At 43.0% G+C, this 24995-nt stretch overlaps 1 protein-coding gene across 15 annotated transcripts in view; it reads left to right on the top strand.

Moving 5' to 3' along the window:
• The window catches only part of Esrp1 (epithelial splicing regulatory protein 1), a 55155-nt gene extending 42088 nt beyond the window's left edge, over positions 1-13067 (top strand). For 6 of the 15 annotated variants that reach the window (XR_015619966.1, XM_087550429.1, NM_001438010.1 and 3 more), the window contains 1 exon segment: positions 11531-13067. Coding sequence is in view for 11 of the 15 variants with exons in the window: in XM_087550429.1 (XP_087406555.1) it covers positions 11531-11537 (7 nt within the window). In the remaining 4 variants the exon portion in view is untranslated. 15 annotated transcript variants of the gene reach the window in all.
• The last annotated feature ends 11928 nt before the right edge of the window (positions 13068-24995 follow it).

Raw genomic sequence — 24995 nt, 5'->3', positions numbered from 1 at the left:
CTCTTCTGTTGGCAGAAGTTGCCCTGGTGTGCTCTGCTGTGTTGTTCGTGGGCCTCATCCTTCCTGTGCACATGTGGATAGAGCCTTTTGTTCTTGGGCGCGTTCACTTTGGACACTTTTGATCGCTGGCTGTGGTTCCTATTAGTCCTTTATAGCCATTTCTCTTCTTCGTGCCTTAATATTCCTGAAAACTGGCTCACTAACTGTCAGTGGTCTGGGCTTTGGAAGTGGCTGAATGACTTGAAAAGGCTTCTCCCTTCCTGTCCCTTTGAGAACTTTAGGGATCGGGGAAAGTCTAGCATCTAACAGCATGGCATTAACCCGCTACCTCTCCTTTGGCTGCTGGGAAAGGTGAGATAACCTCTGGCATTCTTGTGTCTTAAGAAAGGTAGCTCAGCAATGCAGAAGAAACATCACTCTCTAAAAGTCAGTTTCTTAAGCGGTATGTTTTAGAGCAAATATTCGACATTGTGTGTTCTGTTGGTTCATTGTGCTTTCTCTCCCTTTAGCCCCCCAGGTTCGCCTAATAGTCTTGGCTACTTCCCTACAGCTGCTAATCTTAGCAGTGTCCCGCCCCAGCCTGGCACGGTGGTCAGAATGCAGGGCCTGGCCTACAATACTGGAGTTAAGGAAATTCTTAACTTCTTCCAAGGTTACCAGGTCAGTAGCTTGAAGAAGAAAACTCCTCCGTGCCCTTATTATTACTAAAGTCCGTTTGCCAAAAGAACACAGCTAGGAAAGACACCGGTTCTCTGAAACTCAGCACGGGGGTCTGTGCTGATGGACCTACCTCCAGGTTCATCTTCTTGCCACGACTAGGGCTTCCCTGTGATGTCCTAATTCCTGCTACATAATCCTCACTCCCTCTTTCTGTCAGTGCCTTCTTTAAAGCTTGGGTGCTTTGGGAAAGTTCATCAAGGCAGGCAGCAGGACAGGGGCTCTCATGAACAGCACTGACTAAGGATGTGTTTTCCTTGAAATGTCTGTTAATTCTTTGACTTATAAAACAAGCAGGGCATAGCGCTGGTGTACCCACATGGCACTCACAACCATCAGTGAGTCCAGCTCCAGAGAGTTAGTGCCCTCTGCTGGCTTCAGGGAGCATCAGGCACACACATGTTCATGTTCACACACACAGTGTGTGCATGCAGGCAAAATACTCCTACACATACAGTAAGTTTGCTTTTTTTTTTTTTTTCTTTTGTCTTACTAAGTAGCTTTGGGCTGTCCTGGAACTCACTGTATAGAGCAGGCTCAAACATGGAGACCTGCCTGCCTCTGCCTCCAAAATGCAGGATTAAAGACAAGCACCACACACCCACTTTAATTTTATTTTTTCAGACAGGTAGTGGTGGTACATTCCTTTAATTCCAGCACTAGGGAGGCAGGGTTCTGTGGATCTCTGAGTTCAAGGCCAGCCTGGTCTACAGAGTTAGTTCTAGGGTGTCCAAGGCCTCACAGAGAAACCCTGTCTCAAGAAACAGGGAAGGACCTTGTGAGTTGAACTTGATCATGAGTTGAACATGATGGGAAGAGAGAACTCATTCCTGAAGGTGTCCTTTGACTTCACACAAGGTGTATGCACCACAGACACACACACAAATGAAGGTAATTTTAAATTTTTAAAACAAAGGAATGGTAAGAATATTGATTAGTGGTAGAGTATTTCCAGTCTCAAATACTGCAAATAATTAGAGTAAATAAATCAATACAGACATTTAAGCATGGAGTATCCAGTTGAGTATTTAAAATCAGAAAGCCTCTTTTAATTGCACTGGAGAAAAATAAAAATAACAGATCTGCCTTAACCTCAGAGATGAAAATAAGACACCCAAACTAACAATCCTGTTTCGATTCTTGGACTGGAGTGCGTGCTTGGCCTCCATGAAGCATCCTGATGATTCTGCCTTTGCGTTCATCTTGTTTTGTTCTGTTTTATTTTGTTTTGTTCTTTGGCTGCTGCCTGTGTCTTCTGACTTTAAGAATAGGCTTTTCTTGGTGACAGGTTTGCAACAGTGACTATTATCTTGTTTCTTTCTGGGTCATCCGAGCAAACCCCATTCCTTAGTCTTAAAGTCATTTGATTACTTAAAGTCAAGTTTCTTCTTCCTAGAAAGTCTAAAAACAAGTAACTTTGTAGCCTTATTGGTCTATGAGCAAAGGCAGTCCTAGAGCTGAAATTAGCTCGAGTCTTCAGAATAGCAAAGTCTTGAGATGCCTCTGAGAATATGCAGCACAGCATGGGCGAGCCATGTCTACAGAGACGGGCGGTGGAGCATGACTCGGATGGTGTGATCTTCGGTGAAACTGTGTCTGATTAGATAGATCCCTGACCACCCTAACCATTATTAAGGACATTTACCATGCAAGAAACATTTTCCATTAGTTAAGAGGAAGTCAGACTGACAGGAAGTCCAGAACTAAAGTCACCTCTTCTTCCTCCTTGGCTTATGGTATTCTTCGGAGGGCTGGTACTCAGTTCTCATGGGTCAGTAGCTCACTATTCTTCTCCAGGTGAAAAAGACCTCCTTTTTCTCGGATTAAATTATACAGTTTTACTGAGATTGGATTGAAAAGGTCAATCTTACAGAAGAAACACTTGGACTTTTGTATTTTCCCATTGTAGAGACTCTGAGTAGTTTTCGAGTTTAGTGGTCACCTGGGTTTAATGGTTTAGCTCGGCTCCACCAATTTCACTTACTGAATAAAGTGAAGTTCATATATAATGAACTAGCCAAGGTTAATCTTACGGAGGAAGTACCATGGTTGGCAGTCGTAGGTACTCATATCCCCTCAGACACATAATCAGGATCATTTCTAGGTAATATGATGAAACATCTGACACAGGACTGACAAGATGGCTAGAGGCTGATAGTGCTTACAGCCTGATCAACTGAGCCTGTGTGGCGAGAAAGAACCAACTCCCGAAGGCGGCCCTCTGACCTCCCAGATGTGTATTGCAGCTCGCACGTATATATACATGCACGTATATAATCAATTAATGTAATAGAAAGTGGGGAAGATTTAAAAATGTACAAGTCTGACATGCTTCAGAAATGGGAGAAAATGATAAAATTTATACCAGATAACTCTTGAGTAGCCCCGAGAGTCATTCTTGTCTAAAGTTATCTGTCAGAATCAGAGGCACACTGCTGGGACATTTTCTTTTTTTTCTTTTCTTTTTTTTTTTTTTTTGGTTCTTTTTTTTCGGAGCTGGGGACCGAACCCAGGGCCTTGCGCTTCCTAGGTAAGCGCTCTACCACTGAGCTAAATCCCCAGCCCCCATTTTCTTCTCTTGATGTACAAATTTTATTTTGGAAGTCTTTAGACTTTTTATTTTCTTATGTATTGCGTTAGTTTGAGACTCATTCTTCCGTAGTTCAGCTGACCTCTGTAGCACTAAGTAGATAAGGCTAGCCTTCTGCTAGCTATGATGTTCCTGGCTCTGCTTCCCAAGGGCACCACACTTGGGGCAAGCATTTGTAGTTTTTAAACTGGATCAGTGAATCAGGATGGTACTGAGGCCTCAGTCATCCAAACCTGCAGTTCCAGGATATGCTTCAAGCTGCGAGGCATGCATTCACATCTATATCTAACCCAGTGTTTTCTTTCTCACATAAAGCTTAGATTTTCTTACTGCCCCTTATTTGTTGTTTTCTGTTCAGAGAACAGATGTCACCTTGGGGTCCTAGATTCTTTAGATGTGGCGTTGCCACAGAAGGTAAAATCTGCCGATGACTTCTTAAAAATTGTTCTTTTGAGTAGAATCTTTTTATCTCCCTCTATCTCTGTTTCTGTCAGGAATTAATTGTGCAGCTCTGGCTGGTCTGGAACTCACTGTGGAGACCAGCTTGGCCTGAAATTCACAAAGATCCACCTCCTTCTCCCTCCCGAGTACTGAGATAAAGGCATGCGTGCAACACCACCGTCCAACTACTATCGTTAATCCTAATGACTTGTTTTAATTTTACCTCTGGTTCTTTCGGATGAATGTTCTATGATTATGTTCACATTGATATACTTAAGCAAGTATCTAAGAAGTAATTGGTTGTATAAGTGAAATTCGACAGTGATGTCCAATTTTACCATTTAAACAAATAGAAAACTTGGATGTCTGTAATAGCAAGTGTCATTTTAGAAATAAATGCTCTTAGTTGGGTCTGGTGGTGCACACCTTTAATCCTAGCACTTGGGGGTGGAGGCAGAGGCAGATGGATCTCTGAATTTGAGGTCCGTCTGGTCTACATGGTGAGTTTACAGGCCAGCCAGAACTGCATAGCGAGACCCTGTCTTGATTAAAAACAGGAAGGAAAAAAGAAAGAGATGTATAATCTAAAGAATTTAGATATATTTCCCCCATTTACTTCAGCAACATTTCTCTCAAAACTGTTGCAGCTTTGTGAATTTCCTCTTTATAGGAACTGGGGTGGGATGGGGGTAGGGGATTCCAAGCTTAGAAAGAGTAAGGGAGAGCGGGGAGAAATTCGACGGGCAAAGTAAGATATAGGGTCCTTCCTACCAAACCTGTTGTGGCTGGATATAGTGGCACACATGTTATCCCAGGGCTCAGGCAGGAAGTTCGAAGCAAGCCTAGGTTCACAAGACGTTCTATCAAAAGAAAAACCAAGGGGTTGGGGATTTAGCTCAGTGGTAGGGTGCTTACCTAGCAAGCGCAAGGCCTTGGGTTCGGTCCCCAGCTCCGGGGAAAAAAAAAAAAACCAAAACAAAACAAAAACAAAGAAACAAACAGAATGGCCACAAAGCTCCCTAACTACTGTAGTGCTTTCCTGACAAGCAGGAAGCCCTGAATTTCAGCCCCAGCAGCCCCTAAAACCAATATGGTGAGCAGAGCCTATGATATGAAGAAACTCCTGTCAGAACTGAAGGAAGAGAGGGAAAGGAAGATATGCTGTGGAAGGAGGATTTCTGAGGGTGAAACAGTTTGAAAGCATTGAGAGGATGTTTTGGTCACTAAAGTGAAGGCACTTTATTTTGGATAGTGGGTTGCCTTTCCTGATGGCTCCTGGGAGACCTTACCTACCATAAATACTTCTGTTTGCTCTTTTCCTTAGCCGTTACTTTCCTTGGCCTTGGGCTGTCAATGCATACTGGGTTTCCTCTTCAACATCCTGACTTTGTGTCCTTTGGTAACTCATAAAAATTTTTATTCAGTATTCAACTGAAAATGTATTTCAGTGGCTTATTTCAGATCTAAAACAATTAAAAATTCACTGATTTTATGTTTTTAGCGTATAATGCCTGACAGAGTAAATTGATGCACAAATAAGTAATTTCCTGTCATACCTAAAGTTTACTATTAAGAGAAAAGGTTCTGGGGTTGGGAATTTAGCTCAGTGGTAGGGCGCTTGCCTAGCAATCACAAGGCCCTGGGTTCGGTCCCCAACTCCGAAAAAAAGAAAAGAAAAAAAAAAGAGAAAAGGTTCTGGGCTGGAGAGGTGGCTCAGCAATTAAAAAGCACTGGCTGGTCTTCTATGGGTCCTGAGTTCAATTCCCAGCACCCACCTAGCAGCTCAAAACCATCTGTGGGATCCAATGGCCTCTTCTGGTCTGTAGATATACACACAAAACATATACATATCTATATAACTTATTTTTAAAAGATTATTTTATTTATTGTGAGTACACTGTCGCTGTCTTCAAATACACCAGAAGGAGGGCATGGGATCCCATTATAGATGGTTGTGAGCCATCACATGGGTGCTGGGAATTGAACTCAGGACCTCTGGAAGGGGCACTCACTGAGCTACTACTGAAATAGAGATCAGATTTGATCCTCAATTGTGGTCTGGTGGGCTTGTTTCAGTTTTTAAAACATATATTCGGGCTGGAGAGATGGCTCAGCAGTTAAGAGCACCAACTGCTCTTCCCGAGGTCCTGAGTTCAATTCCTAGCAACCACATGGTAGTTCACAACCATCTGTAATGTCCCCTTCTGTTGTGTCTGAAGACAGCTACAGTGTACTCATATGCATTAAATAAATAAAATCTTTTTTTTAAAAAAAAAAGCCCTAAAAATAAAAAAATATATATTCAATATAACTTCTCTCCTAGAAGGGATTTTGATAAATAAAGCATTCAGAGGGAATTAATGTGTGGCTTCTAACAGTGTCATTGCCCAGGTTCTAAATGTCATACACTTTTGTTGATATATATTTGGTTTAAAATAACATCCACAGTGACAGGCTGTCCATCTTTTGATCCTGTTTGTCTCAACTTGCATTTTAGTATGCAACCGAGGATGGACTTGTACACACAAATGACCAGGCCAGGACTCTACCCAAAGAATGGGTTTGTATTTAAGGGCCCCAGCAGTTAGATCGTCCTCAGAGAAAAGAAGGTAAGGACCTATCGTGAAAGCTAAATCAGAGGCCCACACAGAGAAGCCAAGAGTCTGATGTGTCTCTAGGAGGCAGGTGAGGGGGGCTTCCTTCCCCTTGCCTCACTATGATGTGTGTCAGAAGACTTAGAGGGAATGGGTGTGGGAATGAAGTTTGTAATCCAGGAACACAGCATCAGTGTGAAGTGTGTGAGCGAGAGAGTGCTGCTGTGAAGACCGTAGAGCAAGTGTCGTCTTGGACGTTGGTTTACCGCTCAGTTGTGGGATAGGTCGAGTGCTTTCCTTGTTCTTGTTCTTCCTCCCCTCCTTGTCCTCCCCCTGCCTTCTCTCCCTTCCTCTTTCTTCCTCCTCCTCCTTTTTTAATTTAAGATGGCTAACAGGGCCGCTCATATGCTGTTTGACCTTATAACCTGAGTTTGATCCTTGAGTTCCACATAGCGCCTGTCGAGAACTGACCCTGAAGGTTGCTTCAGACCTCTACATGTGCACTACACACAAAATAAATGTTACAGAGACTAAAATGTCGCCATTCTAGAAGATTAGCACCCTACTCAGTCAGCCAGTTACACATACCTGCTATTTCCTACCAGGAAGATCACTTGAGCCCTAGGCTGGGGTTTGAGACCAACCTGGACAACATTGTAAGACCTCATGTTAAAAAAAAAAAAAAAAAAAAAAAAAAAAGGCTTTGTTCCAAAGTTCTTGAAAAGCTTTCCTTGTGTGTCTTTTTTTTTTCTCTCTTTTAAATCTAAAGCTAGAGGGGAAAATATTGATAAAGTTAGTGGGCTGTTGTCAAGAGGGATCAATCCTGCCTATTAATCCAAAAGTTTTCCTAGGATGCTGGTGCTCCGTGGTTGCCCAGGGAGTTTCCTGGGGCCTCATCGAGGGATCAGTGTGGCTTTATTTCTTCAGTTTGGTTGTTGGATTTCTAGACTTTTCACTTTCCGGTTTAGTTGTCTTCATACTTGTGAGCTTTCACCACGTGCAATCTAAGCCGGTGACTAAGCACCAGGGTTCCGTCATCTTTGTGAAACGGGACTCTGTGTGGGACTCCTCATTCTGAGGACAGTTTCAGGGTGCAAGAGAAGAGTTTCAGGTCTGCCTTTTTCAGTGAGGCTTTACAGGAGCTGGGGCCTCTGAAGGCTCAGAATGCTGCTCAAAGTGGGGTCTGCCCAGCCTGGGTCGCAGTGATAGAGTCACATCGGCTTAGCTCACTGACACCTGGTGGTGTTTCTTCTCACGCTGTTTGGAAGGGAATGCCTCTCATGCCTACACTCAGGACCGGGTTTCCCAGTGTCAGTTCTTATATATTTGCAACTGGGGGATAGTCCAGCACCGCCCTCTGTGCTGCTCTGCCTGTGGTGCGAGGAGCTCATTCTGCTTAGCTTGTCCCTTTAATGTGCCTCCATCCATTTAAGATTTTCCTTGAATGCTGGCAACCTAGGTTCTTGGCTTCCTGGTCTTAAGCTTCTTGGGGTCTCTGTCTGCTTTTGCCCTGTCGTCATGCTGCTGTCTCCAGACAATAGAAGTACACCTTCAGAAGAGTGCTTTCTGTTCCTGTCCTAGAATCTGTTACATATGCACTACTTTATCGTATGTGAATGGGTGTTTTACCTACATGGACATCTGCTTCACCCTTGTGCCCAGCGCCCCACAGAGGCTGGAAGGGGTCATTCTTTGTGATGACTCTTGTCTGTCATCCCAGGGCTTGAGGGATTGAAACAGGCACTGCAAAAAATGGACGACGTGAGTTCCAGTCCACCTTATGCTGCAGAGAATTTAAGCAAACAGAACCCATCAGAATTTTAGGTTTCTGGGTTTCCTTTTACTGGGACCTCACCTTGCTATATAACCCAGGCTAATGTTTCATACCTAGTGGAATCCAGTTATCTTTAATAATCCTCGTGTAAGCTCTGTGTGTTGGTACACGTTTATAATTCTGATATTTCCAAGGCAGAAGCAGAAGGATTTCTGTGAGTTCCAGACCGGCCAAGACTACACAAAAAGAACTCTATCCCAAAAAACTAAACAAAACCCAAAGTAACAAATGGGCTTGGTGATTCACACCTGTAATCTCAGATCTTGGAAGAAGTTCAAAGCTCACCTGGCTATTTAGTGAGTTCCTAGGCAACCTCGGGTTGGTCTTCAGTGTGAGGCCTGCCTTGTTTCTAAAAAGAAGAGGAAAAAAACTCTTCTGTATACATAATACTTTAATGATAGTGTATGACAAAATAAAACATTGTTTTAACATACATCTTACCAGGAAGGAAAGACAAATTATGAATGTTTGCATTTAAAACCTTAAAAATTATCTTTGGATCATACCGTTGGCTTTTGTTGCTAAGAAGAAAAGGAAACTTTTTTTTAACCTGTCTTAGATTCTCTTCCTGCTAGCTGTAAGAATTCAGCAGCTTCCTCACTAAATACTGAAACGCCACTAACACACTATCATCACTGAGGTTAAGAAGCAGGTGTGAGGGAGCTAAACACTTAACATCCTTGTAATAATTCTGGCCCTTCACACAGAAATCTTTGGCTGGGCATACACTTTAGGTGCTCACAAGATGATGGTTAGTATACTCGTAAGAGCTGGGAATAGAAAGGTGTAACTGACCGACCTCCCATCGTTACACGCCAGCCAACAACTTTCAAGAGTCAGAAGCAAATCGGGAATTGAGATCTCTCACTTGCTTCATTGGCTGTCTTAGTTTTGTTAGCTGGTGGTAAAATGGCCTCTCCATGGTATTAGCGCTGGGAGAGGAGCAGTTCTTTAAAGAGAACTAGGGTGTTGTTGGCTAAAGAAGTAGAGAATTAGGAGAACATGGTGAATAGTTAACAGATTTTATTATCTGTATTTGTGTGTGTGTGTGTGTGTGTGTGTGTGTGTGTGTGTGTGTTCAAAGAAGCATTTCCATGCTTAAACTGAGCACTAAGTTGCTTCATTTAAACCATATTTTAAATGTAAATGCTAAGGAACTGGTATTTGGGTTATCTTTTGAATACTTGATTCTAAATTTGTATCAATTGTCGTTTGTTACTTAGTCTTGACACCTTTTTCAAAGTGGCCACAGGAAATGAGATTGGAGCCATTCCTAACTTTTATCCATTTCTCACTTACATGTAAAAGTGCACGATGCCAAAAGTTTTTATTTTAACCTTTGAGTATCTTTGGTTTTGTTCTGTATACCATGTAAATAAAACAGTATGGGGGGGGGCAGAGGGTGCTGTGCGTGTAAAGATTTTATCCTAGGTCTGTCAGTGGGATCTGACACCTCATGTACCAAAGTGTACAGATGGTTCAGGCCTTCCTAAAGCCACACAGCATTTGCTTATAGCCCATGTTTGTCCTCCCATACATTCCAAATTACCTCCGGACCACTACTAATAAAGTGCAAAGTGAATGTTCACACACACTGTTCTGTGTCTCCTGGCTATTCTGATACATTCTATAAAGCCCAGACTGGCCTTGCCTTTCAGGCAGTCCCCTGCTTCCTGAGTGCTGGGTTTGCACAGTGTGCCACCACAGCCGGCCTGTGGCTGCTGCTGTTTCCACGGCTTGCTTGCTTGCTCGTTTGGAGAGCAGTGAGAAGATGGGCTGGGGCGATGGCTCAGTGTTTTAGAGTACATACCGCACTTGCCAACAAGCTGCATTTGGTTCCTAATAACCCATGTCTGGCTCTCCACCACCTGTCACTTCAACTCCAGGAGGTTCTCTGGCCTCTTCAGTCACCTCCACTCAGACATGCATATTCCCACAGAGCACACATGAGTATGCAAAACTAAAAATAATCAAAGACATTGTTTGAAGAGGGGAAGCCAGCCATGGTTGCCCTTGCCTTCAAATCCCAGCACTCAGGAGGCAGAGGCAGGCAGAACTCTGAGGCTAAGGCCAGCCTGGTCTACAGAGCAAGTTCTAAGACAGCCAGGGTTGTTACAAAGAGAAACCGTGTCTCAACAAAAACAGAAAAAGGGATGGGGTCGGAGTAGGTAATGACCAGAAAAGAGTCTGCACCTGATCAAGACGGATGCTTTTCCCTTCTGAATGCTCATCATGAGCTGTTTGAATTTATAAATCTAGATCCATAAGTGTGGATGGCTTGCTCTGCCAACATAACCACTATCTGTTCCACTTTCCCCATCTCCAAGGCGGCCACAGGGACTGGAGCTGTGCTCAGAAGCACTCACCTACCGTGTGAAGACCTGGCTTTGACCCCTAGAACCAAAACCAAAACCAAAACCAACCTAGTGGATATAGCATGGAGACCCACATCAGCAGTTCTCACCTTCCTAAGGCCGGGACCCTTTCATACAGTTCCTTGTGTTAGACCCCCAATCATGAAGTTATTCTGATGCTCCTTCATAACTGTAATTTTGCTATTATGAATTGTAAATATTTTTTGAAGATCGAGATTTGCCAAATGGGTCGATACCTACAGAGAATGGTGTTGGAACGAACAGATTGGCTGAAGTTCTCTCTAGTCAGTCACTGGCATGGGGTTCCTGTCTGCCATCGGTCAGGCCTTGGTGCTGCTTACTGGTTTCAACTTTTTTTGTTAGAAATTATTTGCAGTCATTCTAGAATTAAAGATTTTACTATAATTATTCGCTGTCCTCAGAGGCCAACAGAGGATATCAGAACCCTTGAAGCTGGAGTTAGAGGCAGCTATGAGCTGCCTACTGTGAGTGCTGGGAGACAGAGTAATCCTCTGGGAGAGCAGCAAGCACTCTCGACTCTGAGCCGTTTCTTCAGACCTGGTTTTGTTTAGCTTCGGGTTTGTTTGTTTGTTTGTTTGTTTGTTTGTTTGTTTGTGACAAGGTCACTCTGGTCCTGACTGGACCTCTCTGGAGCTCACAGAAATTCTCTTGCTTCCGCGTCCCCATGGCCAGCCCTCCAGCTCTATCAAAGCCTGAACTGTGGAATTGAATGTCTAGTGCTAGAAGACTATTACAGCACTGGCCTGCCAGGAAAGGGAGTAAAATCGGAATCAAATTGAGTTGGGCAGGTGCAGAGTTCTGTGTTAAATATACTCAGTAATACAAACAGGAAAGTGTTAAACTCTCAAATCATTGGTTTTGTGAATGTCCCTGTGCTATAGAAACTGGGACTGTTAGTCTCCTGTGAATTTGAAAAATTAAATTAGAGGTTGTAATGCTGTCTCTTTCCCCCATTCAGTGTTTGAAAGACGCATGGTGATCCTGAAACTATCAGACGAGAACTTCTAGCAATTTCAGGGGATGTTTGTCTACACTCAGGCTGCGGAAGTTTCAGCCAACGGATTGGACAGTGGGCCTGGGCCTTATCTTTTGGTGGAGTGAAAAAACGTGGAGCCGTGGAAGCCAAATCTTTATAGCAAGCAGTGTGCACGAACCTGGCTCCTTGCTGAGTGCAAATAGGAATTTAAATGTGAATTTGAAGTCAAAGTTCTCACTTCCAGCTAACTGGCAACATTTATTTCCTGAGCTGAAGTCTTGGAGTAAAATACATTCCAGTAGCATCTACCATCCACCATTAATTGCTATGGAAGCCTCATTGTGTACCCCACTCTTCTGTCTCCCTGTTTTCTGTAAAATAAAACCCTCTTGCTAAGTAATTTAAGTGTACGTTCTTAGAATACTTAAGTCCCAAACTAAAGAAAAGGAATAAAATAAAATTAATATTTTCCCAAATACTAGTTTTCTTCAATAGGCCATCATGGTACCTTATTGTTAACAACAAATATTTCTAAAATGTCTCAGGCAGGCTGGGCCCATCTCCGTGGTAAAGAGCTTGCCTGCCTAGCACACTTGAGCCCTGGGGTTGCAGACCTATCCCCTGTGTCCTCTCCACAGTGCGCCCTTCCACACGCGCCTTGTTAAAGGCCTTGCTGCGTGTTTTTCTCTGCAGGTATCCGCTGTAAATAAGAATGAAGTAGGGGCCAAAACCTGAAACCAAAAATGAAGCAGCTCCTTGTAGTCTTAGTTCCTAGTTTGAGCTGTAGCTGACTGCTTGGCTTCCCGTGTATTATTTTATATTGTGCTTTTGTCATTGTTAATGGTTTGGACTTTAATAAGAGAAATCCCATAGTTTTTAATGTCACAAAAATAAGCCTATTTGAACAGTGTATTCCAGAAAGCAATATACTAACCAAAGTGAATGCTTGTGTGTATTGATACCCTTTTCCTCTCTAACGCCTCAACTGTCAAGGAACTAAAACCTTTAAAAGCATAGGCATGCTGGCCTGAGGTAAACACTGGTACAGTTAGAGCGGAGGCAGCAGCCCCCAGTGTTCAGCACAGCTTGTCTGATGTGTTTATGGCCAGAGTGCAGTATTCGGCACTGGCTAGTACCGCTGCCTGACCGAACTCCACTGGGAAGTGGTTTGCTTAAACGCACATGTTTCTTTGTTACTCCTGACCATGCTTGGATGCAGTGCCTAGATTGTGGCTGCTATTTTTAGTTCGCATCATGACCTTGACTGCGGAGTCCAGCCTTACCCTCTTACTTGACAACAGTAGCCCTTAAACTGCAGTGGGAAGAAAGAAGAATTTGGTATGAAAATTGGTGAGCTCTGGCACTTGAGATAAACAAGAAGAAAGTTCCAACTTGATGCCTTAAGCCGCTCCTGCCCGAAGCTCTGAAGGACTAAGTTGGCAGAGATCCTTACTTTGATACTACTGCATTTTTTGTAGAATTGTTACATTGATAATAAAACTTGCCTGCTTAACCTCAATGTTTGCATTCTTGTTTTTTTTTTTTTCTATTCTTTTTTTTTTTTTTTTCGGAGCTGGGGATCGAACCCAGGACCTTTCGCTTGCTAGGCAAGCGCTCTACCACTAAGCCAAATCCCCAACCCCTGCATTCTTGTTTTTGAGAAGGCAGCTGGTGATGGGGGAAGGAGGCAGGGGAGTCGGCCTGTTTTGTAGGTTGGAGGACCTTTGCCCTAGTTTACCTCACAGGGTCACAACAGCTTTCAAAGAGGCTCTTGAGGTTTCAAAGTTCAGACTACTGAGGCATGGGATTACAGTGGGTACCACCATGCCTGGCTTTTTATGTGGGTGCTGAGAATCCGAGCTCCTCTCCTCATGATTGTGTAGTGTGTGCTTTACTGACAGCCTTCCCAGCTCCAGTGTTTGCACGTTATTGCTGGTTCTCAGTATGTGACAGTCAGCTGGACATGACTCTCCCGATATTTAGAAGGATGTGGCAGAAGAGTTCTTAGTTGGTTAGACTGGGGTATAAAGTGAGACCCTATCACAAAAAACGAGAAAAAAAATCATATAGCCAGGCAGTTGTGGTACACTCCCAGCATTTGGGAGGCAGAGGCAGGAGGATCTTTTGAGTTTGAGGCCAGCCTCCTCTTCAGAGTTCCAAGATAGCCAGGTCTACACAGAGAAACCCCATCTCAGAGGAAAACAAAAAACCAACTATAGTATGAAAACTAGTTATGTCATACAAAACTAGTAAGAGCTGCAGCCTTAATGCTTCTGATTCTGCACCCTCCTTGTTTGCTGAGTTCCTTAATGTTCTCATTAAAGTTCTATTCATCCTCAGGACTATATTAAATACTGTTATAACATTCCAGAACAATATGCATCACCAACATAACTTACTGGACATGAGTATTCTTGTTCAAGACCTCAGGTGTCTTGATTAACAAAATAAACTCTTGGCTTACTAGCATCATTTTCCAAAGGTTAAAAAAGTAAACTTGTAGCTTTCTAGCATTTTCCACTTGTGACACTTGAGCTCTGGGTCCTTCTCCATCACATAGAGTGGAGATGGCTCTCTTGAGAAGCTGAGGCTCGGGGTTGGGGATTTAGCTCAGTGGTAGAGCGCTTGCCTAGCAAACGAAAGGCCCTGGGTTCGGTCCCCAGCTCCGAAAAAAAAAAAAAAAAGAAGCTGAGGCTCCTTGCTTTGCTGTTTTCTAGAGACATCAGGGTGTTCTTTGCCTTTGGCAGGATCAAAGTGTCCTTGACAAAGCCAGAGCTCTGTTGGAGTCATGTACTGGGTGGAGCTGTCCTTTCCACAACATAGTCAGTTGGAGGACCAGCAGGGGTTGGTAGGTAAGGATGCATGCTACCACCATGGAGGACCTGAGTTCCAGCCCTGTGTGCCTAGAGTGGAAAGAACAAACCAGTTTGTGTTTGTTGTCCTCTAGTGCGTGCACAATCGCATCCACACATAGAACACAACTACAAAATAAAACTTAAAAGATCCATTGAAGTATTTGGGAGAAAAGCAATGGAGTAAGGCTGATGAGGTAAGAAATGAGAAAGAACCTGTGTGTGTGTGTGTGTGTGTGTGTGTGTGTGTGTGTGTGTGTGTGTGTCTGTGTGTGTGTCTGTGTGTCTGTGTCTGTGTGTCTGTGTGTGTCTGTGTGTGTGTCTGTGTGTGTGTCTGTGTGTGTGTGTCTGTGTGTGTGTGTCTGTGTGTGTGTGTGATGCTCTGTCATTCTGCCTATCCCAGCCCTTGCACCCAGGAGCAGCAGAGAAGAAACCTCAGACCCAGTCTCTGGTCCTGCATAGCTAGGACTTAAGGCTCCAGCTGCCTAAGCAGCGTGGGAAGTGCAATTCTTGTTCCCCTATACAATCTCTAACTATGTGGTATTTGGCATGGAGGGTACACAGTAAATGCGAGTTGCTTCTCTATTGCTGTGACAAAACAACATGGCTGAGGCAACTTAACAGAAGAGATCATTTCACTGGGGGACTCGTGGTTCCAGGGAGTGAGATCTCATTTCTGTAAGATTTTGATAGGTTTGTAATCTTGGACTGACATTATATACCAGTGATAGAGTAGTTTTGCCCATTGCCTTAGGTTTGATCTCCAATACCCCCCACAAAAAAAAAAAATAATAAATGTTTCTAAGTGAAGATTTATTTGAGTACTGACTTGATCTATCAGTACAGTTCTGATTTTTATATTTGAGTACTAATGTATTCAAAGAGTTACTTCCCACACTCCGCTAACCACACATCTGTGTTTGCAGTTGGGTTGAGATTGACCTAATGCTTTGGTTGCTCTGACATCTGCTGGCCACACAGTGCTACTGGCCTTCCAGGGACAAGTTCCCAGTCAATATGTATCCAGGATTGTAACAGAACTGACCAAACTGGGTTCTGCACACCTTTAATCCCAGCCTGTGAGAGTCAAAGGCAGGTGGATCTCTTAGTTCCAGGCCAGTCTGGTCCACCGATCGAGGGGGTATACAAAATCTGAGTGGCTGGGTAGTACCAGAAAGTTCGCTACCATTTTCTACAACTCCAGCCCCTTTTGTTGTGAGACAGGGTTTTACTAAATTGGCCAACTATGCAGTCCCCCCCTTTCAAGTCTCTTGGGGAGCTGGAATTACAGGCATGTGCCTGGCTAAAACTCTTTTGTTATGAAATCCTGTATTTTTTTTAATTAAAGTTTTTTTCATTTTATATATATGCTGATCATGGTTTCCCCTCGGAGCCTCCCAGATCTTCCCCACCTCCAACTCCATGGGTCTTCTTTCTCTCCTTTTAGAAAACAAACAGGCAAAAAAGAAAAGGCACTAGAGACACAAGGACAAAACCCATAAGAATACAAAACTGGGAACTGTAATATATGAGCAAAAGACCAGTGAGGTTTAAAAAAAAACAAAAGGGGAGTTGGGGATTTAGCTCAGTGGTAGAGCACTTGCCTAGGAAGCACAAGGCCCTGGGTTCGGTCCCCAGCTCTGAAAAAAAGAAAAACAAAAACAAAACAAAACAAAACAAAACAAAAAAACAAAAGGGCCAAACTGATATGAGACCAAAGAGAAAAAGAAAGAAAAGAGAGCAAAAGCGGAGGGAGAGGAGGAGGAAGGAAAAGAAAAACTCCAGAAATACCACTGAGTTTGTTTCACTTCTCCCATCTACTGCTGGTCAGAGTCTTGCCTGCCCTTCTGCATGGGTTGTATACCACGGGACTGTGTTGGGTGTCAGCGGGAGGATAGTTCCTGGCCAAAATGGGAGCTTCTGCCCACTTCCTCCTCTCATTGCTTGGACCCCATCCAGCTTGAACCTGTGCCCGCCTGTCTTAAGGTTTCTACTGCTGTGATAAACAGTCAGAAAGCAAGTTGGGGAGGAAAGGGGTCATTTGATTTTCACTTCCACATCACTGCTCATCAGCCTGGAGGAAGGAGATGATGCAGGGGCCATGGAGGAGAACTTGCTCCACGTGAATTTCTCGGCCTTCTTACAAAACTCAGCACCACCAGCTCAGGGATGGCACCACCCATCATGGGCTGAACCTTCCCCCATCAATTACTGTAACCCTAATTTTTGGCTACTTTATTGGGTTCTTATATCTACTCCCCTTCTATACCCCAATCCCTTCCAACACGGCAACACTAGGTGGTAAAGAAAAAAGGTTAGAGGGCCAGGGCCTGTAGATCTCTTCAGACTACTTTCTGCTGATTAGAAGCATTGACTTCCTAGGGGCAAGTCCAATCATTATCATCAGAATCTCTCCAATCAGAAATTCTGCAAACCAGCAGACAGCAAACCGGCAGCACAGCAAAAGAGCAAATACAGCAGCAGGAACCAGCAGCAATAGGGGAAGCAGCAGCCGCCATGGGCCAACCTGGGGCTCTTGTGTTCATGCCCTCCCAAAAGTCCCAGGATTCCAAACGTAAGCTGTTTGCAGCTGGCAAAAATCATTCCCCTCCTAGGGCACGAGACAAATCATAATCTGGACAATCTGAAGCAGCCCCATATCCCACACCCAATATTAAAACTCATAATCATCACAACTGGGTTTTTATTTTTTAAGGTATACACACACACACACACACACACACACACACACACACACACACACACACACACACACATATATATATATATATATATATATATATATATATATATATATATATATATATATATATACAGAGAGAGAGAGAGAGACCAGAAGAGGGCATCAGATCTCATTACAGATGACTGTGAGCCACCATGTGGTTGCTGGGAATTGAACTCAGGACCTCTGGAAGAGCAGTCAGTGCTCTTAACCACTGAGCCATCTCTCCAGCCCGCAACTGGGTTTTTAAAGGAACAGAAAGTCTCATTTCCCCCTTTTAGTTCAATAAATGGCTTTTTCTCTAACATCAATCAACTATATCCGAAAGGAACAATTATAAACTATAAGGTAAGAATTAAATTTATAATGACCAGTTCATTTGTTTTTGGAAACTTTGGACCAAGTACTCCATCTACTACCTACCTCATCTTGGTGAGTCCAAAGTTCTGTACTTAAGTTATTTTCTTATCATAACTTCCATTTATGAGCCTAAAACCTTTTTTAGATCCTAAAACATTTTCTTAAATCCTAAACAACTGAAGCTTTCATATCTTTAATTTTTAATATGGAAAATGGTTAGACTATAACTATCTAGTCTTCGGGGGCTGGAGAGATGGCTCAGCGGTTAAGAGCACTGACTGCTCTTCTAGAGGTCATGAGTTCAATTCCCAGCAACCACATGGTGGCGCACAACCATCTGTAATGATATCTGGTGCCCTCTTCTGGCCTGCAGTCACATATGCAGGCAGAATGCTATACGTAAAATAAATAAATAAATATATATATAAAAAAAAAAAACTATCTAGTCTTCTAGTCCATCAGAGACCCAAGAAGGATAAATATTAACTTAACTTAATATTAACTTCCTGAGTAAGCAGGAAGTTCAGAGCAAGCAGCTTCCAAAACTATAGAAATGGCAGAAACTGCTGGCTACCTGGTCAGTCACCTAGGGTTCCCCTGTATCGGTAGGGCAACCAATCTTCAGCCTATAGTTTCAGACTATCTGACAAACTTTTCCGTGAAGCAGGAATTTTGAAGGACTGATCTATCTTGTATCAGAAAAGCAACTTCCCAGTGTCCAGCTTGTCCACAGTTTGGACAGCCTGCTGTCAGCTTTTAAGGTAAAGGACAGGTTTTTTGCCCAGGAGCCATCTTTGCCACAACTGAAGCAAACTCCTTGTGGAGGTTTTTCTGTGCTCATCATCTCCTTTGAAATAGATTGGGGATGCTACCAGGAGTTGATGTGTCTGTCAAAAAAGCCTTTTATTACTACAATATCTTAAATGCCACATTCTACAGATCTCTAGTGTTTGAGGACCACCTAGCTATCGAAAGTATTTCTGAATAGGCAAACATTGCTTGCTTCTAGCTATTTACTCTCTGCTTAAATTAAAAACATATACAGAAGGCCAAAGAACGCTTATTACTGTAGTTAAGTTCACTAGTACCTAACTAGACTACTAGCTTGATTACTTATAGGTGACTAACTACTAACTTGCATTTCTTAATTATCCTAAGCAGTTTACATGAGTACGTTTCAGGGACTCAAACTTTACATCAAATTTTTTAAAAGAGTTGCATATGCACAATGCCTTAAACAAGAGTTTAAGTATGTTATAGCAAACAGAACCTTAAATTTCTATCAATATACAAGAACCCATACCAATGTAACAATGTTTGAGGCTTCTCGTTGCTTTCTTTATCTTTTTCATTTATTTATTGATTGGTTCACTTTATATTCCAATCACAGCTCCCCACCCCCACCCCCTGTTGTGTCTTCATCCTCTTTGCCCTTTTTCACAGAGATATATAATCTACTTTCTGCTGCTTATGGACATTGAGTCCCTCAGAGCAGGTCCAATCTTCGTCATCAGGATATCCAATTTCTTCTTCTCTTTGCTCATTTTAAAAATGCCCTACAGCTGGATTTTATGGAACCATTTTCTCTGTTGAGGCTCCGTCTATTAAGACAACTCCAGCTTGCATCAACTATACCACTATACAACGCAAGGCCTTTTACATGCTTCTACACTGAGCGAGTTCATTTGTCTGTCAGTCCTCAGGTGTCTGGAAGACACCATTTCCTTCTGCCACCCATCCCTCTGGCTCTGACACTCTTGCTGCTTCCTCTTCTGCATAGTCCCCTGAGCCCTCCAGGGAAGGGTGTGATGAAGACATCCCACACATGACCAAGCGTTCCAAGGCCTCTCGCTCTGTACATTGTTCTGTCGTGGTTCTGCATTAGTTCCTAAGTGTTGCAGGAGGAAGGTAAGCTAGAACCTGACCAGTGGGTATACCAGAATGTCGTCAAAAGTCGCTTTATTGCTATGTTCTTTTGGCAGAGCAGTAGTATCTGGTTTTCCTCTAGGTTCCTGGCCTATCTAGTCTCAGGTTCTAGGCCACCCAAGTGGTCAGGTATGGCTTCCATCTCATGGCTAAATCCTTAAGTCTAACCAGAGAGAGGATGGATACTCCTACAACATCCGAGGCACCACTGCACCATTACACCATGCAGGTAGCATTTGGTGGGCTAGCTGGGTTGGTGGTTAGCATTCTCTGGTAGCAGGCTGAGTATACTGCAGTACGATGACCACTACTAGTCAGGAGTGGTGAAGACGCTAGTTAAACCCCAACTCAGCTTCTTCATGCTCAGTGAGGTAGGTAAATGTTGTCTTCAACAATAGGGCCTCACCGTTAGGTTGTGAAGAACAACCCCATAGTCTTGGCAAAAGCCTGGGTTGCTTGAGAGTTTCCACGGAGCAGTTTGGGCACCACCTCAATGAGACATAAGTCATTTCTGGCACTGGAGTTTCACTTGGTGGGGAAAGATGTCTAGGTGCGGCTTTGACTCTCCCATTATTTGGTGATTCCATTTAGATTTCTTTAATGAATGTATCTTTGTATGTATGTATATGAGTGTGTTATATATGTATATATACATATATACATATATACATATATACATATACACACACACACATATATATATATATATATATAAATTTAAAATTTTTCATTTTTCAAGATAGAGTTTTCCTCTGTAGCTCTAGCTGTCCTGAAACTCACCCAGTACACCAGGCTGGCCTTGAATTCAGAGATCTGCCTGCCTCTGCCTCCCAAGTGCTGGGATTAATGCACATGCTATCACCACCTATCTCATTCGTGTGTGTGTGTGTGTGTGTGTGCATATGTGTATATATGTACATGTATACATGCATATACATATATATGTATATACATACATGTGCAAGTGACTACTGTTCTGTTTCCATATGACCCCTCAAGTGGCCCTTAGTGTTATTTGTCCCTCTCTCTATTCTCTACCTTGCCTCCCTGCCTCCATTTAATCCTCTTGTTCCAGTTTCCCTCCTGTCTCTCCATAATCATCATTTTATTTCCACTTCTTTGAGAGACCTTCCACTCCCTCCCTAGTCCCTTACTTTATACCCAATCTCTGTGGCTAGACAGTATGACTAACAAAGGCTTAAAGGCTAACATCCACATAAAAGAGATTATATATCATATTTGTCTTTTGGGGTCTAGGCCACCTCACTCAGGATAATGTTTTTTTATAACTCCATCCACTTACCTGAAATGTTTATTTCATTTTAAACAGGTGAATAATATTCCATTGTGTAAATGTACATTTTCATTATTCACTCATCTGTTGATGGACATCTGGTCTGTTCCCAATTTCTGGCTGAGTCTAGGCCCAATGGGGATCCCAATAAGAAAGTGTTTCTAGGTATTGGCCGATGATACAAAGGCATAGGAATCAGTGAGAAGGGAGGTCTGAGAGAGTCCACAGAGAGGGAGAAGCTGAATCTGTTCTCAAGGTTCAATAGAGTCCCCAGGAAATTGAGGTAGGGTAAAAGCCTATTGGGCCTCAATAGGCTATAGGACTGGAGAAGATTGTAATAGAAGACAGGAAGGAGAATGGAGATCTCCTGTGGCCCAGCCCAATGTGGCCACTGCAGGTCCCAGGTAGAGGATGTTTCTAACTTTAGGGGGTGACACAAAGGGATGCAGGGAAGAAAGGAAGCTGGGTCTGATGCAAGGCTTGGCATAGGCCCCCAGCGAATGGAGATGGGTCGGTCAGAAGAGAGGTCACGAAATCCTATATTAATTGATGAAAAACAAAGGAGACAGGTTTACTTGTCTCGCTTAGAATTCACCATGTAAACCAACCCTCAACTCAGGGATTCATGTGCTTTTTTCATTCTCAGGTGGAGGGATTCAAGGCACTGTAAGGGTCGAAGATTTACCAAGAAATAATACCTCAGACTCAAATAGAGTTTGTAAAAACAAAGTGTTTTATTCTTCAGAAGTCCAGCACGCTGGGGTCTGCCATTTACAAAGATGGAGAGACACTGAAGTGAGTTCACAGGCCAGATTTAAAGCAAATAAGGGGAATTCCATGGAGGGGTAGGTGACCTCTATCTTAATCTAGGTTCTGTCTCTAGGGACATTCCAGAAACGTTGCTGGGCCTGGGGGACTGGAAACTGTTGCTGAGGAAGTCTGGAAACTGCTGCTGACCCACTCTTGAAGTCTGCCGCCAAGGTTTACACTTTTCACACATTTAAACACAAACTTTTGAAAGTGTTTCAATGTATCAATTATTACAACAAAGCCTTAGGCATAGCCACATAGAAACACCCTAGCAAAGTAGCAAAGCACCTGTGACTTTTTGCAGTAAGAATGAGTCCCATTGACTGGTAAACAGAGCTCAGGGCCTACGGAGGAAGGATTTGTAATAAGCATGAGATAGATTCTATTGATGGAGGATGCAGAATGCAGAATGCCAAGCTCGCCTTTCATAAGGGTGGGTTCTATTCACTGAGAGACAAAGCCCAAGATTAGGGCCTAAACAATGCTCAGGATTTAGGAGAAATTCAAGTGGAGGCTGGCTCTAAAGAGAATAGCAAAGGATTACCAAGGTTGTTTCACAGTCAGGTGACCAGATGTCATTCATTTCCTCCTGCTGTAGAAGATAGGCTCATGTGACTGGCAATCCTGGTTTCTCCAATGCTTACTCTAAGCTGTGCATCCTACACTCAGTAAGAGGCCCTGTCTCAAAAAATGAGTGGGGTGGGGGTCATTAAGACAGTTTAATGGGGGAAAGGTGCTTGTGAGGCAAGCCTGACGACTTGAGTTCAATCACTGGGACCCGTGTAAAGATGGCCATAAGCACACTGTGGCAAACACACACACACACACACACACACACACACACACACACACACACAGCAATAAAACAACACTGAGGGTCGCCTCTGTGAACCAGGTGCGCCTCCATCCTGCCCTCAGTGACTCCCACCAGCAGCCTTGTCATCCCCAGCTGACAAATGTGACATATTTCCACTGAGGCATACTCTTTATAAAGTCTATGCCATCATAGCCTGCTCTGTCTGTCATTCTGTCTCTTTCTTGACTCTGTCTTGTCCCCACTCAGAGGTGGCATCCCATCAATAAATCTGTTGCGAAAGGTCTGTTGTGTGGTGTGATCTCTGTAGCATTCTTGGCTCCAATCTGCCTAGGGACTCTTCTGCTGAGAAACTCTAACATTCTGGCTTTCACATGTGCACAAAATGCATCTACTCCCACATACACATGCAGACGCACAAAAGATAATGGAAATTTTAGGCAATGAACAAATAGCTTATACTATATATCCCAAATAGCACATGGTACATGTTTATTTGACAACGCTAATAAAACTGAATTTCACAAGTATTTAGATATTTACCTGTGATCTTGTTGTTGTTGTTGTTGTCGTTGTTAAATTTAAAAATTTCATTTATTGGTGGCTGGAGAGATGTCTCAGTGTTTAAAAACACTGACTGCTCCTCCAGAGGTCCTGAGCTCAATTCCCAGCAACCGCACAGTGGCTCACAACCATCTGTAATGAGATCTGGTGCCCTCTTCTGATGTGTCTGAGGACAGTGGCTGTGTGCTCATATACATACAATGAATAAAATCTTAAAAAAAAAAGATTGTGTTAAAAAAATGACCTTTACTTATGTGAGTGTGTGTGTGTGAGAGAGAGAGAGAGAGAGAGAGAGAGAGAGAGAGAGAGACAGCAGTGAAATGATTCTCAAGAGATTATTATTGACAACTGTACTAATTAAACCAATTAAAAGTATATGAGTCCCTTTATTAGCCAGCAAACAAGAGTTCTAAGACTTTCTTGGTCCCTAAGGTCGGGGGTACAGTGTTTTTATTAATTTATTATATTAATTTATTATTATCTTAATTTCCTTTTGGGTTTTTTTTTTCATTTACTTAATTTTTGGTTTTGGTGTTTCAAAACAGGGTTTCTCTGCGTAGTCCTGGATGGAATAGAGCTGATTCTGTAGACCAGGCTGGCCTCGAATTCAGAGATTCATCTGCCTCTGTGTCCCAAATGCTGGGATTAAAGACGTGTGCCACCACTGCCCAGCATGGAGTACAGTATTTTGAAAGACAAAACCATAATCACATGTGTTTGTACAGGTACATCAGTGAGAGATTTGGGGTGGCCTAGTAATATCTGTTTTCATGCAGAGCTTCACAGTGTTTTCTGTTGTTGTAAAATTAGATAAAACGGTTTTCTTTCACTCCCATTAGATCCGGCACCGCAGTGCCCCAAGATGTCTGCTAGATATCTTGTCAGAAGCATACATTCCAACTCTGTGGCAGCCCAGACTAGACACTGCACGCTCTCTTAAACTTAAACCACTACATGAAAGAACACACAACACAATAACCTCTGATCCAATTGATCAGATATAATTGCCCACCTAAATATACAAAGCCCTGTCCACATCCATCCCTTAAGAATATTCATAACAACCTGTAAATGTGCAGAGAGGAATCTGAACATCTGCCTCCATGTTCTGTCCGCAGCTACTTCAGTTCCCTCCAGTCTCCGTTCCAGTCTCCTCCTCTTCCCTCAAACTTTTCTCCCGCCCATCCTTCCTTCTTGTCCAATGACAGGCCTCATTCTATCTTGTATCTGCCTCACCTGTATAGCATTATCCCACAGTTTTCCAGACAGCATGACAGTTATTTTTGGCTTACACTTCCTTTTCGTTATTTTAGATGTATATTTTAGCTTGGGAGGACATCCATTACTTTGGTTAATTTGGTTAATACATCTGGACCATGGTCAGGGTCATGAGCAGTTCCCAAGTGTTGCCAAGGCTGGTCAGGCTGTCGTGGAGTAGAAGGCTGAGGAAAGTCTAGGCAGACAAAGGACAGAATTAGGACAAGATGATGGGTGTTACAATAGTCAGCTTTTCTAGCACGTTCATTAACTCACTGAGACATCTATCTGGCCTTTTTCCCCCCATTGTATAATACCTAAATATTTATTTACAGACAGGGCCTCATGTAGCCCAGAGAAGCCTTGATCTCATGATGTCTTGATTGGTCTTGAGTTCCTCATCCCCTTGCCTCTAACGCCTAGGTGCAGGGATGTACCACTCTGCCTCTCGCCTAAGAAAGTTTTGATGCTAGACTTCTTTGGTGTCCATAATCTTTTGGTACCAATATTAATTTTGTTTTACATAACCAGCTAAAAGTTTCTCTGGAAGGATTTTGAGTCAGAAAAATCTGTATTTTAATAAGTTTCAAGATGCCTAATATATCTAACTCAAAAAAAAAAAAACTTTAACGTGGGGCTAGAGAGGTGGTGCAGTAGTTCTGAGCCCTTTGTACTGGTGCAGAGGACACAGGAGTGGTTCTCTATTGCCCAGAGGTGCCTTGCATTCGTCCATAACTGGTTCCAGGGTGTCTAATACCCTCTTGTGTCTGCCTCAGACACCTGGCATACACATGCATGCAAAACATTTATATACATAAAATAAATCT

The sequence above is a fragment of the Rattus norvegicus genome, chromosome 5, assembly GCF_021556685.1.
Source record: "Rattus norvegicus strain SHRSP/BbbUtx chromosome 5, alternate assembly SHRSP_T2T, whole genome shotgun sequence".
Classification (NCBI taxonomy): domain Eukaryota; kingdom Metazoa; phylum Chordata; class Mammalia; order Rodentia; family Muridae; genus Rattus; species Rattus norvegicus.
This window is presented reverse-complemented; position numbering and strand designations above follow the sequence as displayed.